Below are 16,556 nucleotides of genomic sequence, written 5' to 3'. Positions count from 1 at the left end.
GAGTAAGAAACCATCCAAAGAGAGAAAGAAATAAAGAAACCTTCTAAAGAGGAGAAAGAAGTCCAGAAACCCCTAAAGAGGAGAAAGAAGTGAAGAAACCACAAAGAAGAGAAAGAAGTAAAGCTGACCTTTCTAAAGAAATGAGAGAAGAGTCAAGAAACCTTCGTAAAAGAGGAAGAAAGAAAGTGAAGAACCTTCATACAGGAGCCCCTTAAAGAAGTGAAGAACCTTCCAAAGAAGATAAAGAATTCAAGAAACACCTAAAGGAGTGAGAAATCCTTACCGCCCCCCTCTACCTCTCCGAAACAAGTGACCGCAAACCCTTCTAAAATTCGACCTGAATTAAAGGAAAACCACACAAAGAAGAAAAAGACAGTGAATAAACCTTCTAAATATTAGACAGAAGTAAAGAAAGCCACCCAAAGAAGAGAAATAAGTGAAGAAGACCTTCTAAATCAGAGGCAGAGAAGAGTAAAGACACCATCCAAAGAATAGGAAAGAAGCCAAGGACCCCTCTAAAAGAAGAGAGCTGAAGGTAAGAACCCTCCCAAGACGAAAGAAAGTGGAAGAAACCTTCTAAAAGCGAGACGAATTTCCGACCCCCCCCCCGACACCTCCGAACGAATTGCCAGAGACCTTCTATACGCCAAGGCAGCAGTCACGCCACCCTCCCCCAGCATACGAAATCAGCCCAGGACCCATCTAAAGCAAGCCTCTCCCGTCACGCACCCCTACCCCTCCGCGCAGCGGTTAACGCAACGCCTTCTCCCACGTTCTCCACTGCGCACGCAGATCCCGCCACCCACTCCCACTACGCGAACGCAGTAACCCCCCCCCCCTCCTAAAAAAGAGAGAAAGAAGTAAAGAAACCATCCAAAACGGAAACATAAGACGTGAACAAGCCCTGCCCAAGCCGCAACCGCCAGCACCCAATCACCCTCTACCCGGCAAGCAGCCGCACCCACCCCCCCCCGCCGCTCAAGCACGCAACGCCACCTCCCCACCGCCGCACAACCGAGGCCACAAGCACCCCTTTGCGCAGCCGCGCCCGAGGCAGAAAACCATCAAAGGCAAGCATAAAGAAGACGTCAAAAAAAACCTTCCAAAGGACGAACAAGAGCTCAAGAAACCTTCAAAGAAGAGAAATAAATCAAAAACCACCAAAGAAGCGACAGCCGTGAGCAAACCCAACCGCCAACACAGATGAAGAAGCAAGAAACCTCTAAAAGATAGAAAGAAGCCAAAGAAACCATCCAAAGAAGAGAAAGAAGCAAAAATCCAAAGACGATAAACTTAAGAAGACGCCAGAAGACGAACTCAGAGAGAGCAAGATAACGAAACCTTTTTTTCCTTAAAGAGAAGGAGAAACGAGCAGGCCAGAAACACTCTAAGAAAGAAGACGAAAGAGTCAAAGAAACCACCAACAGAGAAATAAAGCAAGTCAGAAACCATTCCAACTAGAAAAGAGGCAAGAAACCCATCAAGAAGAGAAAGAAGTCAAGAACATCCCAAAAGAAAAGAAGAAGCGAGTAAAGAAGACCATCCGAAGAAGAAGAAGCCAAGAAACCTCGTCCAAGGAGCGAAAGAAGTAAAGAAACCAATCCGAAAGAAAAGAAGAAGAAGTCAGATAACCTCCTAAAGAGAAGAAAGAGTGTTACGAACCACCTCCAAAGAGGCAGAAAGAAGACAAGCAAAACTCTTAAGGAAGAGAAAGAACTAGAAAGAACAGATCCAGAAGAAAAGAAAGCCAGAGAAGATCCCTAAATAAACACAGGAAGAACCAATAAGAACCATCCAAGAAGAGAATGGTTAAGAACATCCAAAGAGGGAAAAGAAGACAGAGAAACCTCTTAAAGAAGGAAAAGAAGCAAAAACCCTCAAAGAGAGAAAGAAGTCAAGAAACCTCCACTAAAGAAGCGAAAGAAGTATAAAGAAACCACCACAAAGAGAAGACGAAAGACAAGAAACCATCCAAAGAAGAAAAGATTAAGAAACCACCCAAGAGGAGAAAGAAGACAACGAACCTTCTTAAAAGAACAGCAGGAAGTAAGGGTCAGGAAAACCTCCCAAAGAAGAGAAAGAAGTAAAGAAACCAACATCCAGGAAAAGAAAGAAGCCAAGAGAAACACCTCCCAAGAAGAGAAAGAAGTATAAGAAAACATACCAGAGAAGAGAAAGAATCCAAGAAACCGTCCAAAGAGGGAGAAAGAGGTTAAGGAACCACCCACGAGAGAAGAGAAAGAAGGACAAGAAAACCTCTTAAAGAAGAGAAAGAAGTCCAAGAAACCACACCTCCCAAAAGAGAGAAAGAAAGTAAAGAGAAACATCCACAGGAAGAGAAAGAAGTCAAGAAAACTCACCCCAAGAAAGAGCAAGAGGTCAAGAAACCGGCATCACAAAGAAGACAAAGGTTGAAGGCACCCAACCAAAGAGGAGAAAGAGACGACAGAAACTTAAACTAAAGAAGAAAAGAAAGTCAAGGAAACCAACCTCCCCCAAATAGAAGAGAAAGAAGTAAAGAAAACCATCCAGGAAGAGAAAAAAGCAAAGAAACCATCCAAGAGAGAAGAGACGAAACCTTGGAAAAGAGGAATGAGTTCAGAACCCTTCCACCAAGAAGAGAAAAGAAGAGTCCAAAAACCACACCCCAGAGATAAAGCAAAGACGTCCGAAAAGACCCCCCAATCGCTAAAAGACAACCCCAGAAGACAGAGAAGTAAAGAACCCTCCCATAAGGAAGACAAAGATGGACAAGAAACCATCACCAAAGAGAAGAAACCCTCAAAAGAAAAGAAAGAGGCTTCAAGAACTAATTAAAGGAAAGCAGAAGTAAGAAGTAGAGAAACCTTCTAAAGAAGAAAAAGAAGTTAAGAAACCACCCAAAGAAGAGAAAGAAGTGGAGAAACCTTCTAAAAAAGAAAAAGAAGTAAAGAAACCATCAAAAGAAGAGAAAGAAGTGAAGAAACCTTCTAAAGAAGAAGCAAAGGTAAAGAAACCATCCAAAGAAGAGAAAGAAGTGAAGAAACCATCTAAAGAAGAAGCAGAAGTAAAGAAACCATCCAAAGAAGAGAAAGAAATAAAGAAACCTTCTAAAGAGGAGAAAGAAGTCAAGAAACCACCTAAAGAGGAGAAAGAAGTGAAGAAACCATCCAAAGAAGAGAAAGAAGTAAAGAAACCTTCTAAAGAGGAGAAAGAAGTCAAGAAACCTTCTAAAGAGGAGAAAGAAGTGAAGAAACCTTCTAAAGAGGAGAAAGAAGTGAAGAAACCTTCCAAAGAAGAGAAAGAAGTAAAGAAACCACCTAAAGAGGAGAAAGAAGTAAAGAAACCATCTAAAGAGGAGAAAGAAGTGAAGAAACCTTCTAAAGAGGAGAAAGAAGTAAAGAAACCACCCAAAGAAGAAAAAGAAGTGAAGAAACCTTCTAAAGAGGAGAAAGAAGTAAAGAAACCACCCAAAGAAGAGAAAGAAGTGAAGAAACCTTCTAAAGAGGAGAAAGAAGTTAAGAAACCACCCAAAGAAGAGAAAGAAGTGAAGAAACCTTCTAAAGAAGAGGCAGAAGTAAAGAAACCATCCAAAGAAGAGAAAGAAGCCAAGGAACCATCTAAAGAAGAAGCTGAAGTAAAGAAACCATCCAAAGAAGAGAAAGAGGTGAAGAAACCTTCTAAAGAGGAGAAAGAAGTCAAGAAACCATCTAAAGAAGAGAAAGAAGTCAAGAAACCATCCAAAGAAGAGAAAGAAGTAACGAAACCTCCTAAAGAAGAGAAAGAAGTAAAGAAACCATCCACGGAAGAGAAAGAAGTGAAGAAACCTGCCAAAGAAGAAAAAGAAGCCAAGAAACCTCTAAAGGAAGAGAAAGAAGCCACAAAACCACCCAAAGAAGAGAAAGAAGCAAAGAAACCTCCTAAAGAAGAGAAAGAAGCAAAGAAACCTCCAAAAGAAGAGAAAGAAGCCAAGAAACCATCCAAAGAAGAGAAAGAAGCAAAGAAACCTCCCAGAGAAGATAAGGAAGTTAAGAAACCACCCAAAGAAGAGAAAGAAGCCAAGAAACCTCCAAAAGAAGAGAAAGAAGCCAAGAAACCATCCAAAGAAGAGAAAGAAGCAAAGAAACCTCCCAGAGAAGATAAGGAAGTTAAGAAACCTCCAAAAGAAGAAAAAGAGGCCAAGAAACCTTTGGAAGAAGAGAAAGAAGTCAAGAAACCATCAAAGCAAGATAAAGAAGTCAAGAAACCTTCCAAAGAGGAGAAAGAGGTCAAGAAACCTTCAGAAGAAGAGAAAGAGGTCAAGAAACCATCCAAAGAAGAGAAAGAAGTAAAGAAACCATCCACGGAAGAGAAAGAAGTCAAGAAACCTCCAAAAGAAGAGAAAGAGGTCAAGAAACCATCCAAAGAAGAGAAAGAGGTTAAGGCACCACCCAAAGAGGAGAAAGAAGACAAGAAACCTCTTAAAGAAGAAAAGGAAGTCAAGAAACCTCCCAAAGAAGAGAAAGAAGTAAAGAAACCATCCACGGAAGAGAAAGAAGCAAAGAAACCATCCAAAGAAGAGAAAGAGGTCAAGAAACCTTTGGAAAAAGAGAAAGAAGTGAAGAAACCTCTTAAAGAAGAAAAAGAAGTCAAGAAACTTCCCAAAGAAGAGAAAGAAGCAAAGAAACCAGCCAAAGAAGAGAAAGAAGTCAAGAAACCTTCCAAAGAAGAGAAAGAGGTTAAGAAACCATCCAAAGAGGAGAAAGAAGACAAGAAACCTCTTAAAGAAGAGAAAGAAGTCAAGAAACCTCCTAAAGAAGAGAAAGAAGTAAAGAAACCACCCACAGAAGAGAAAGAAGCCAAGAAACCATCCAAAGAAGAGAAAGAGGTTAAGAAACCATCCAAAGAGGAGAAAGAAGACAAGAAACCTCTTAAAGAAGAGAAAGAAGTCAAGAAACCTCCCAAAGAAGAGAAAGAAGTAAAGAAACCATCCACAGAAGAGAAAGAAGCCAAGAAACCATCCAAAGAAGAGAAAGAGGTTAAGAAACCATCCAAAGAGGAGAAAGAAGACAAGAAACCTCTTAAAGAAGAGAAAGAAGTCAAGAAACCTCCCAAAGAAGAGAAAGAAGTAAAGAAACCATCCATGGAAGAGAAAGAAGCCAAGAAACCTTCCAAAGAGGAGAAAGAGGTTAAGGAACCACCCAAAGAGGAGAAAGAAGACAAGAAACCTCTTAAAGAAGAGAAAGAAGTCAAGAAACCTCCTAAAGAAGAGAAAGAAGTAAAGAAACCACCCACAGAAGAGAAAGAAGCCAAGAAACCATCCAAAGAAGAGAAAGAGGTTAAGAAACCATCCAAAGAGGAGAAAGAAGACAAGAAACCTCTCAAAGAAGAGAAAGAAGTCAAGAAACCTCCCAAAGAAGAGAAAGAAGTAAAGAAACCATCCACGGAAGAGAAAGAAGTCAAGAAACCATCCAAAGAAGAGAAAGAGGTCAAGAAACCTTTGGAAAAAGAGAAAGAAGTCAAGAAACCTCTTAAAGAAGAGAAAGAGGTCAAGAAACCATCCAAGGAAGAGAAAGAAGCCAAGAAACCCCCAAAAGAAGATAAAGAAGTCAAGCAACCTCCTAAAGAAGAGAAAGAAGTAAAGAAACCTCCCAAAGAAGACAAAGAGGTCAAGAAACCATCCACAGAAGAGAAGAAACCTCCAAAAGAAAAGAAAGAGGTCAAGAAACTAATAAAGGAAGAAGCAGAAGTAAAGAAACCATCCAAAGAGGAGAAAGAAGTGAAGAAACCTTCCAAGGAAGAGGCAGAAGTTAAGAAACCTTCTAAAGATGAAAAAGAAGGGAAGAAACCTTCCAAAGAAGAGAAACCATCTAAAGAAGAGAAAGAAGTCAAGAAACCTTCTAAAGAGGAAAAAGATAAGAAACCATCTAAAGAAGAGGGCGTGAAGGAACCATCCAAAGAAAAGGCAGAAGTAAAGAAACCTTCAAAAGAGGAGAAAGAAAAGAAGACAGTGGAGCCTTCTAAGAAAGAGGTTGAACACAAGAAACCTTCTAAGGATGAGAAAGAAGAGACTAAAATAAAGTCTCCCACTGAGGATAAAGATGTAAAGAAGCCTGTAACGAAGGAAAAAGACCTGAAGAAGCCCCCTGTGGAGGAAAGACCTCCCAAAAAAGAGGAAAAACCAGCAAAAGAAGAGAAGGAACCAACAAAGCCTAAAGAGGCCAAAAAGCATCTTAAAGAAGAGAAGGAAGAAATACTGCCTCCAAAAGAAGAAAGAGAACAAAAGAAGCCTTTGAAAGAAGAGAAGGAACCACCTAAAGAGGCCAAAGAAGTTAAAAAGCCTCCCAAAGAAGAACCAGAAAAGATCTCCAAAGAGAAGAAACAACTAGCCAAGCCTTCTAAAGAGGTAAAAGTCCTGAAGAAGGAACATCTGAATGTTACAAAAGCAGGTGAGACAATTCACTATGTAAAAGTTCAAATAACTTTAAACAACCCATGTTTACACTAATCATATTATGTCTTTGAAGGTGTTGCTAAGATAATAATTATGTCAGCTTTGCAGCTACATGGAAAGTTACCAGTCAGATGTCACCAGTATGAAATTTTTTAAAAAGCATCACACTGAAACTGTGGCATATTTTTTCTGCTGTTCATTTTAGCTGATGAACCCAAGAGGGCAGTAAAGGTGCTGAAAGCTGTGAAAAAGCACATAGCTCCTGTCCTGAAAAAGAAACACCTTAATGTTACAAAAGCAGGTGAAACAATAGAGTAGGTCACAGTGACATTTTGTCTCTGTGGTTAGTTTTTCAACAATTTTGCAGTGTCACCGCTTACACCTAGTTCTTTAAAACAACTAACAAAAAGAAAGAAAAAAGAGACAATCCTAACCCCAAAATGACATTATTGGTCACTTCTTGACAAGTGACCTATTCCAGTCATGCATTTTTTGGGCTCTATTTTTGGATTGGGACTTGTCATGTCATGAAGATGTTCAGAGCAAAACAACATGACATTTCAAGAGTTGGATTCCAATATCTTTTAACCTAGTGTTGTCCTTGCCTAATACTGCCTACTACAATTATAATTTGCATAGATCGCTACCATTACTACCATTACATGTTGCCAGATGCCTACTATATTACAGTTTTTCAAGTAGGTGGATTTAATGTGAAGCTAAAATGAGATAATTAATTATATTTTGGATTATTCCCTAATAACAGAAGTTCCTAAGGAGAAAGCAAAACCAGAACCTGCAAAGAAAGGTATGAGCATGCTTTTATTATTATTATGTCAATTGTCAATTCATTTGTTATAAGTCAAATGAATCTGATGTTATTTATTTCTCAGAAATCTTTAATCATCCCAATTCTAGTTAGATTATGCATATGTTTTGTCTGTTGACACTGACTTTTTATGTGTAGCACACATAAAAATGTCTTAAAAAAAGAAAGTGTCACATAATAAACATTTAACTTTACATATAGTTAAAGGCTTTTACATTTGATAATCTTCCACCAGTTGCAGCTCCCAAGGAGCCCAGGAAGGAACCAATGCAAATCAAACCTAAACCTGTTAAACCAGGTAATGCAAAGACTCAGTGATGCTACAGTTTCACCTATTTGGGGACTGTCTCATTCAGAGAGGAATATATATTAAAAAAGAAAACTTGTGTAACAACTAATAAAAATGCAATACTGACCTTACAGTTGAATCAACACCTCTTTCATAGTTCAAACAAAAACTGAACATTATAACCTGCATGAAGGAGGATGGTGATATTGGACTGCATTAGTTTAATTAGGTATACTTTATGGACTGGCAATAAAAAGTATATAAACAGAAATAAGGGCAATGTGGCACTGTACCAACTAGATTCTCAGTTTGAAAATGTTTTTGATGTAAATCAGCAAAGCTACACTAACTTTGTTCCCTGTTTCATGACACAGAAGTTCCAAAGGAAAAGGCCAAAGCTGCTCCTGCTAAGAAAGGTAACATGCACATTATACGTTTATAAGTTACAACTTCTTCATAATGTTTTCATCACCATAAGGAATAATTAATGTGGGATGTTATAATATACATGAAAATATGTATGAAGCTGTAATTACAAACTATATGTGTGTTTTATTTCAATATTCCTGCTGACAGAACTAGAGGCCGCTCCCAAAAATGCTTCTCTGGTAAAAGAGAGAGTGAAAATAGTGCTTATGAAAAAAGGTAATTATCTTTAGTTTTCATGTTTTCATGTTTCAGATGTTTCAGTCAATGATCCTAAACGTACACCTGTTGTTTTTTCTTTTTTTTTCTTTCAGAAGTCAAGGTGCCAAAAGAGAAAGTCAAAGCAGTCTCTGCAAAGAAGACAGGTACGACACTTTTTACTTTTTCTTTTCATGCATTCAATTTAAAATGCAAATATTTTTTAAAGTAACTACTATCTTTGTTCCCTGTTTCACGACACAGAAGTTCCAAAGGAAAAGGCCAAGGCTGCTCCTGCTAAGAAAGGTAACATGCACATTAAGTGTATAATTTACAACTTCTTCATAATATTTTCATCACCATAATGATTAATGTCTGTGCTTTTGACAACCAGCAGCTGTTGCTCCTAAAGAAAAGGCCAAACCAGTCATCTTGAAAAAAGGTATGAATGTTGCATGTTATAATATACATGAGAATATGAAGCTAACTACATCTTGAACTGTAATAACAAACTGTGTGTGTTTTCATTTCAACATTTCTGCTGACAGAACTAGAGGCCGCTCCCAAAAATGCTTCTCTGGTAAAAGAGAGAGTGAAAATAGTGCCTATGAAAAAAGGTAATTATCTTTAGTTTTCATGTTTTTTCATGTTTCAATGAGTTGAGTTATAAACATACACCTGTTGTTTTTTTCAGAAGTCAAAGTGCCAAAAGAGAAGGTCAAAGCAGTCTCTGCAAAGAAGACAGGTACTGCAGTTTCTAAATATTCTACTAATACTTCATCTAAGGTTTTGGTTTTGAACATCATGTAATTTGTTTTCTTCAGCAGCTGAGGTTTCAAAACAGAAGCCCAAAGCCGTTCTTGCAAAGAGCGGTAAGTCCTGCACTTGTGTGTAACATTATCATTCCAACATTTCATCTTATTTTTTGGAATAATAAAAAAATCTCTTTACATAGAACCTGCTCCACCCAAGACAAAACCAGCCCCAGTCGTCAAAGGTAAGAGACACTAAACAACATTTATTCTCAGATTTAAATAATGAGACAACGGATTTTCATGCTCGTTCATTGTTTCTTACAGAGGCTGAAGTATCACACAAAAATGTCTCGCTAGCAAAGGAGAAGGTCAAGGTTGTGCCACTGAAGAAAGGTACATCTGTTGTTTGTTTTGTATGCTTTTATTTGCTGTATGTCTTTTTTTATTATTATTAAGTGCACTACATCTGTTAATGTCATATTTTCTTTTTCATAGTGTCTGTAACTCCAAAAGAGAAAGCCAAACCAGCAACAACAAAAAAAGGTAGTTACAGTAATCTAACTACTTTTACTAACAAATCAAATATTGTTATATATTATTTCAGTATTATTTACATTTCATTTTGACAGATGTTTGAAATATGTAATGTCAGGAGTGTTAATCAGTGTGCATCAGTGGTAAATTAGGTATAAAAACATAGACACAAAGTACTTGAAATGGCCAACTTGACTGATTTTTTCATTTTTATTATCTGCTTTAGAAGCTGAGGTTCTCAAGGAGAAGAAGGCTGAGCCAGTGACACCCACAAAAGGTTTGTTTTGTTCTTTGGTGTTTCCATTTATTTCACAGTGTCTTTGTCTCTCTTTGGGGTTTCTTACTTAACTGTATACATTAGATTTAATGTCCATGTATTTTTCTAGCACCTGCTATTAAAGCGAAACCTAAATCTGCTGAAAAGAAGAAAGGTACGCAGCAGAAGTGTGTTTTTGTGGCGCTTTGGTAGCTATTAACATGTGGCTGCAGATTAAATGCTAATCTAGACTATGTGCTCAGCTGCCCCATGATAATGACTCAGCTCAAAACAGAAATGTTCAACTTGTTTTTGTCATTCTCAGTTTGGCCATCATCATGTGAACATGCTTCACTATCAGCTGACTTATTTGTTAAGGCTCATATTTTTATGCCTGTTGTTGACTGTGCAATGCTTTATTTAAGCTAAAAGCTGCATTGCGTAGGTGTGAAAGCTTTTCTGGGCTTGTAGATTATTTGTTTCTTTTGACATGCTGTTGTAAAAGAAAAGGCAAAAACCTCACAGAAAGGTGCTGATCTGCTGTAACTAACGTTCCCTATAGTAGAATAGAGTATAGTGTCGGTGCATATTCCTCTTCCATATGTCGTGTCAGGACACATTTCTCATGCCCACTAGGCAAAAATCTCATTTACATCTTGCAGAAATGTGATATAATTTCAGTGTATCAGTCACACCACTTGTTTTTTTCTTCTTTTCCTTTAGAACCTGAGGCCAAGCTGGTTCTTGCCAAAAAAGGTGATGCAGATATGATTCATCATTATTTGTCAAAAACTATTCTTTGACACAGCAACTGAAATCATTTTTCATCCTGTCTTGTACTCAGCCCCCGAGGTTAAAAAGGAAAAGCCAGCTCATGAAAAGAAAGGTTAATATCTAATTAAAACAATACATAGTTTCTTCATCATTTTTTTAGTTGTGTAAATTCACAAATTGTTTCCATTTGAATTAGCTCCTTCTAAAACAGAGGCTGAGACAAAGAAGGAAAAGGTCAAAACACTCCCAAAGAAGAAAGGTAGCCTGCCAAAATCATCTACCTGCAGATGATTTTCTGGGCTTATAGCTTTGATGAAGTATTCTTATCATCTGCACTCACTTGGCAGTTTACACATAAACTAATACAGTCTAAAGTCTAAAACAAAACTCTTCATGAAGGATATAATGTTCAGTTTTTGTTGATTCATCTTTGCAGTTTGTGGTGCTGTGGACTTGCACTGAGTTATACAGTTGTACTGCATTAGTTTAAGCCAGATTAAACTGACAACTGAGTGTATATCATAGTACTGTAGTACTACTAAAGCAACTATAACTCATTACCACACAAGATAACAAAGTTGTTTATTGTATATCAATAAATGCTTATATTATTTTTTTACTCAGAGCCCAAAGTACCAGAAGAAAAAGTCCAACCAGCTGTTACAAAAGGTACAAAAACAACAAGAACTACATCTCACATCATCATATTTGGTGACAGGCAATTCACTTTGTATGTCAGTGGGGCATTTTCCCTTAATATGCATTGAATATATGCCAAGCATTGTCACAAACAAATAATTAATAACTGCATTTTCTCCCTGATGGCCCAGCTTTGTTGAGAGAAAAGTCCAAACCAGTCCATGTGAAGAAAGGTACACTAGTGTAATCACAGTAATCCATATAACCAGTGCGATTACAGTGAACTGGTCACAAAATGTAGGTCATCACATTCTGCAAAAGCTCTGATTGGATTGCTCTCGAGGGAAACAAGCACTTTGCCTCTGAGATCAATAGTAAATGACTGTGGAGAATGTCATGCACAGTAAATCGAGAGTGATTTTTCTGCAGCAGCTCCACTGGCAAACAGCTGTTTCTATACAGTGATCCTTAGAGATACTGTACGTTTGATTTTACCACTCACCTCTTACCTTCTAAAATGGATAACGGGCAATAAAGAGCTGGGATTCCAACGCAAAGGCTGTCCAAGCCATCGAACATTAACAATGTGTTGTAAATGTTTAAATGTGTGAAACATATCTGAACACTTCAAGCCCTTTTCTCTGGACCTGCTACGGTAACATAACAGCTGCTACATAACATGTAGAGAACATGAAGTGTGTATCAAACAGAGCCAGAAGCTTCAAAAGAGTCCAAACTAACTCCAATCAACTAATTTTCCATTTCATATTTGAGGTGATGATGAAAAGCCGGAAAGAAATCTAAATGAGCACCTAGAAATATTTCTCACAATCATCCAACTGTCTAAAACTACAGACTACACATGAAAACACACTTTTTTTCCAGAAAGGCCCAAACCAGTCTCTGATAGGAAACTCACCAATCAGCTTTCTAACACAAATTACAGCTTTCTCGTCAGAGATTCTTCATTCATCCTATGCTGCTTTAAGCTTTTAGAAATTCAGTTTTGTTGCAGCTCAAGCGATGAGATAAGTGTGGCATCCGACCTCGAGTTGCTGTGTCTGTCCTGATTGCCCACGTGTGACTTGAGTTTTCCTTTTTCAGAACCAGAGACTCCTAAAGAAAAGGACAAACCTGCTGCAGTGAAGAAAGGTACAGTGTTTGGAATATTGATAAATACAGCTATTACTTTGCATATCAGCATGCGGTGATACATTTATGACCATCTTAAGGTTGTATACATGTTGCATAAAAAAACTCTTTGTTTTATGGATCACATTTTCTTCCTGATGATGCAGCCATGATAAAGAAAATGACCAAACCAGTCCGTGTGAAGAAAGGTACATTTGTGGTGCTTCAGTAGAGGCAGCACTTCATGTAGCCAGCAGTGGTAATCTGAGTACAACATGTACTCGGATTGCAACATGAAGATCTAAATGTAGTTATTCAGAGAAGAAAGAGCTATTTACACCGGCTGCTGCTGAAGCCTGAGAATATCCTCCTGCTGAATGTGAAAGTGTCTTTAAATCTTTCATAGAAAATATTCAAAATTAAGATTTATAGACGTCTTTTTATTCAGCAAGAAGATATTCAATTATAAATCTTAGATTTATAGACAGAATCCTATTTGTGTCTATAAATCTAATAATACAATAATCAAGTCACATTTTCAAGTTTCTTTCTAAACATGCATGCTTGTAGTTTTTAACAACCATAAGAAACCTCAGTTTTCAGTCTTTGCTTTGCCATTTTCGCTGTTTTCATCTGATCATAACAACATATGTACCATTTTGAAGAGATGCTGCAGTAAACTGGACAAAATCAATGTCGAACTACTGCAGTAAAACATGTGTACGTGTAAAGAAAACAATGTTTTAATTGTCAGTTCCTTGCCTACTTTGTGACACAGAGCCTGAGGTTTTAAAAGAAAAAGTCAAACCCAGTGCAACAAAGAAAGGTACCGCATACAATCAGCTCTGTGTATATCAATAAATCTACAATATGATCCAAATTTATGGAGAACAAAGGAGGAAGGCAGCTGCTGCATTATTTGGACTAATCATAGCTTGTAACCTTGTGGTTTATTGCAGAGGACAGAGTTGTTAAAGAAAAACCAGAGCCTGTAAAGAAAGGTATCTTGAGTGTTAGGAAACAAGTACCTACTACTGTACACTGTCGGCCTAAGCTATTAATTAACCTTTATTTATTTACTTTAGAAAAAACTGTTGAGAAGAAGGCAGGCAAAGAAGATAAAGCTAAAGGTACGGCATGCAATCACCAGCGAACATTATTCATCATCACATAGTCATAAACCAGTCATCTACCCTGCAGGAAGTTAATAGTTATTAATCTTTTGTTGCTATTTACAGAGGACAGAGTTCTTAAAGAGATACAGCAGCCTGCAAAGAAAGGTATAGTTGTTTGTGAAGTAAATGAATGATGATTTGAAGTGAAATAAATCACTGGAGCTTTACTTTATTTTTTTTACAATAAAAAAAATCTCTTTGTTGCAGAAAAATCTGCAGAGAAGAAAGTTGCCAAGGAGGAGAAAGTAAAAGGTACTTTACAGTAGAGCTGTAATTTATGCTGATATAACAGCTCATTGTTTTGTGGTTAACGTCACGTTCTCTCTCTGATAGTAGAGCCTTCTGTATCGGACAGCTTTATTATGGAAGGTAAGTCCAAATTCCCTTCTCATGAGTGAAATATCACAAGATAGTGTGCAAACTGCACGCCCAGGCTTCTCTCAGGATGCCAGAGAGGAGCGAGGGAACATATTGTACCGTCGTATATTGTACTGTCTTGTGACTCCCTCCGCAGATGAGCTGCCCTACTTCCAGTGTTTCTTTGTGGACGAGGACGAGGCCCAGTTTCCGTTCTACGCCTTCTCGCCGCTGCAGATTTGAAGCTTCAGTCTGAATCCAGTCTGAGGTTTACAATTTAGTCAATTTACTGATAACGACAAGGTCACGTCACGGCCTGCCCTGCGCTGCTGAAACGCAGCCTGCTGTTCACTGATGGGTCTTCAGGAGAAAACCCTGGACAGCAAAGGATGATGGGTGATTTTATGTGATGGACCGATTTTATTTTTATTCCCAGATTTGGTTGAGCTCTCGTACCAAATACATGCAGCCAGTGTCATTCCTTTTCCATTTTATTTATTTCTTTTTGTGTGTGTGTGTGTTTAATTCTTTTTAAAAGGTGGATATCATGAGACTATTTAAATGGAACAATGTAGTATTGTGGAGCATTCATTTAGATCCTCCCAGCAACACGTGCAAATGATGGTGCATTTTTCGTGTAGAATATGTTCAACTGTAAACAGGGTACATAAATGGCCACAATTGCTAAATCAAGGTGGACGGGTGTTCAATTCCTCTCAGCCCACATTTACTTGAAAAGTGGTTTGTACAGTAATTGTACATACATTTTTATGCTCAGTCATCTTTGTAATTTTAGCTTTATTGCATTGTAGATGGCGAAGTTTTTAAAGTTATCCTGCTTTTAGAGCCCTTGAATCAACAATTTTAGTGTATAGGTTCATTTCAAGGAAACATTTCTAACACATATTCCTCTATTTTCTTCCCTAATGGGTACAAACAATGAATCAAAGCATTAATGAAAGGAAAGGGATTTTTTTTTCTTGTCTGTTTCTATTTGTTAAGTGTAAAAAGGAATGACCATGCAGTATATGAGAGCTCCCAAACATAGAGAGGAAACACGACCTTTAAAGTCTTATTAAAATGTGCATGTGCACCAGCTCCTCATTTTGACAATAGTGCTAAAAACATATACCATCAAAGTATCAGATTCATTCTATAATTGGACGACGTGTTGTCCAGCGACTTGCTCGTTTGAATTTGAAGCCACTTGTTTTAGTCAGTGAGAGGGCGAGTCTTTCCTTGCACTGTTATCGAAGATGTTTTACAGGCTGGAACATTAAAAGTACAGCAAGGGCACATGTGATGAATTTTTTTAGTCAAAAGGGATGGCCGCTGTAAAAAAGAACAGCAGTTCCTTGATAGACCAAAAACGCACTGTCACTAACTTCAGTGGCTGTTTGTCTGTGTGCACGACGTGGAAACACGATATATTTTTAGCAACCTTTTGAACAGGTTCTTATAAACCAGAAAGGGGCGGAAAACACTAGTAAATTTATGTTTTTAACATATATTACATGATATTAATGCATATCTCATATTATAATACTGTGCGAATACAGAAGGTAACAGGATTCATATGACAGTTTATGAACATCCTGTGCGTGTTATGTACAGTTTGGATGATTTCAGATTGATTTCGAATACTGTAAATGCTCAAAGATGAAACATGTATTTAAAATCTCTGAAGAATGAGAGATGATGACGAGAGAGCTGCAAGAATCGGCTCTTCTACAGGTTAATTTGTCAACCTGGATGTTTTTATTGGTGGGTGTAAATGAAACCTTTACATCCGCACAGCGTGTGATTACACACAGTTTGTTGCAGAGGGCGTCACATGTTCGGATGATCTCACATGTAAACTGGTGCATTGTTATTCAGCTTGTGCCAGCTGTTGTTTACATATGGCTCTTAAACATTTTGCTCCATATGCAGCATAGAAGTTATAGAGCTTAGTACAGCTTGTGACACTAATCCTAAAGTAAAGCCCACTTATCTTTTTTATTGCAATAATAAAAACACAGCCTATGACCATACAATCCTCTAACTGTGACAGCTGGAGTTTTATGTTCATGCTCCACTGAGGAAGTTGTAGGCGTTTTGTTGTTGAATATTTCTATTTTCGAGTTATTGGATTTCAGTTTTAAGAAAATTGACGCTAACATAACAAAAGATATTTTAACTAATAGTGACAAAAGATAAATATTTATTGAAATGAACTGAATTATATCTAAAGATTCACTTTAACCAGGTAAACGTGCAATACATACATGTTTTAATATCTCAGTGATCAAAGCGTTGAATGTTTGTCTGATAGTGAATGAAATGTGCATGATGTGTGTTTGTGTGTGTTTTATGCTCTCAAATGTATTTATGATTTTTTCCCCCCCAACTTTGAGAATAGCAACACTAAATACTTGAACTTATTTAACAACAGTAACTGACATTTGTCTCTCAGCTGTGTTGCTAACATCATGTACGTACCTAACTATTCATATTCAAAATAATCTCATTGTAAATAGATGAACAGACAGTTTCAACCATTTACCGCTCTGTAACTGCAGTTCAAATCACATTATGTATCATTTGTCAAGTACACCTTCCTTATGCTTGTGAATAGTAGCAATTTGACATTAAAACATGGCAACGCAAGTGTTTCTTTTGTCTGTCACTAAAGGTGCCAACCACAACATTACTAACACAAACAGAAGTCCAGCTTGATCCTCGGGTTATGGCAATGTTTTGTAGTCAGGATGTATGTATGACGTTTTTACTCCTTAGTTT

General features: G+C 37.7%; 1 protein-coding gene across 1 annotated transcript; it reads left to right on the top strand.

The window, feature by feature from the left end:
• The first annotated feature begins 5,101 nt into the window (after positions 1-5,101).
• On the top strand, positions 5,102-16,424 carry LOC104931615 (neurofilament heavy polypeptide). Its single transcript, XM_027275067.1, has 32 exons — positions 5,102-5,146; positions 5,411-6,407; positions 6,618-6,713; positions 7,179-7,220; positions 7,477-7,539; positions 7,905-7,946; positions 8,107-8,175; positions 8,271-8,321; positions 8,419-8,460; positions 8,549-8,596; positions 8,703-8,771; positions 8,849-8,899; positions 8,979-9,026; positions 9,110-9,151; positions 9,234-9,302; positions 9,405-9,452; positions 9,670-9,720; positions 9,830-9,874; positions 10,423-10,455; positions 10,544-10,585; positions 10,670-10,732; positions 11,098-11,142; positions 11,304-11,345; positions 12,217-12,264; positions 12,411-12,452; positions 13,022-13,069; positions 13,203-13,244; positions 13,329-13,373; positions 13,482-13,523; positions 13,626-13,670; positions 13,752-13,787; positions 13,933-16,424. Exons 1-32 carry the CDS (start codon positions 5,102-5,104, stop codon positions 14,016-14,018), a joined length of 2,577 nt encoding a protein of 858 aa, XP_027130868.1. The 3' UTR covers positions 14,019-16,424.
• Positions 16,425-16,556: the final 132 nt, after the last annotated feature.

Source organism: Larimichthys crocea, chromosome XXIV (assembly GCF_000972845.2).
Source record: "Larimichthys crocea isolate SSNF chromosome XXIV, L_crocea_2.0, whole genome shotgun sequence".
Taxonomy (NCBI): Eukaryota; Metazoa; Chordata; class Actinopteri; family Sciaenidae; genus Larimichthys; species Larimichthys crocea.
This window is presented reverse-complemented; position numbering and strand designations above follow the sequence as displayed.

Excerpts from the sequence above, each read along its gene's own strand:
- LOC104931615 (XM_027275067.1), top strand. The coding sequence starts at position 5,102 with ATGGAAGAGAAAGAAGCCAAGAAACCTTCCAAAGAGGAGAAAGAG. Across the intron at positions 6,714-7,178 it reads CCTTAATGTTACAAAAGCAG|AAGTTCCTAAGGAGAAAGCA; the intron begins GTGAAACAATAG and ends CCCTAATAACAG. Across the intron at positions 12,265-12,410 it reads ACCTGCTGCAGTGAAGAAAG|CCATGATAAAGAAAATGACC; the intron begins GTACAGTGTTTG and ends CTGATGATGCAG.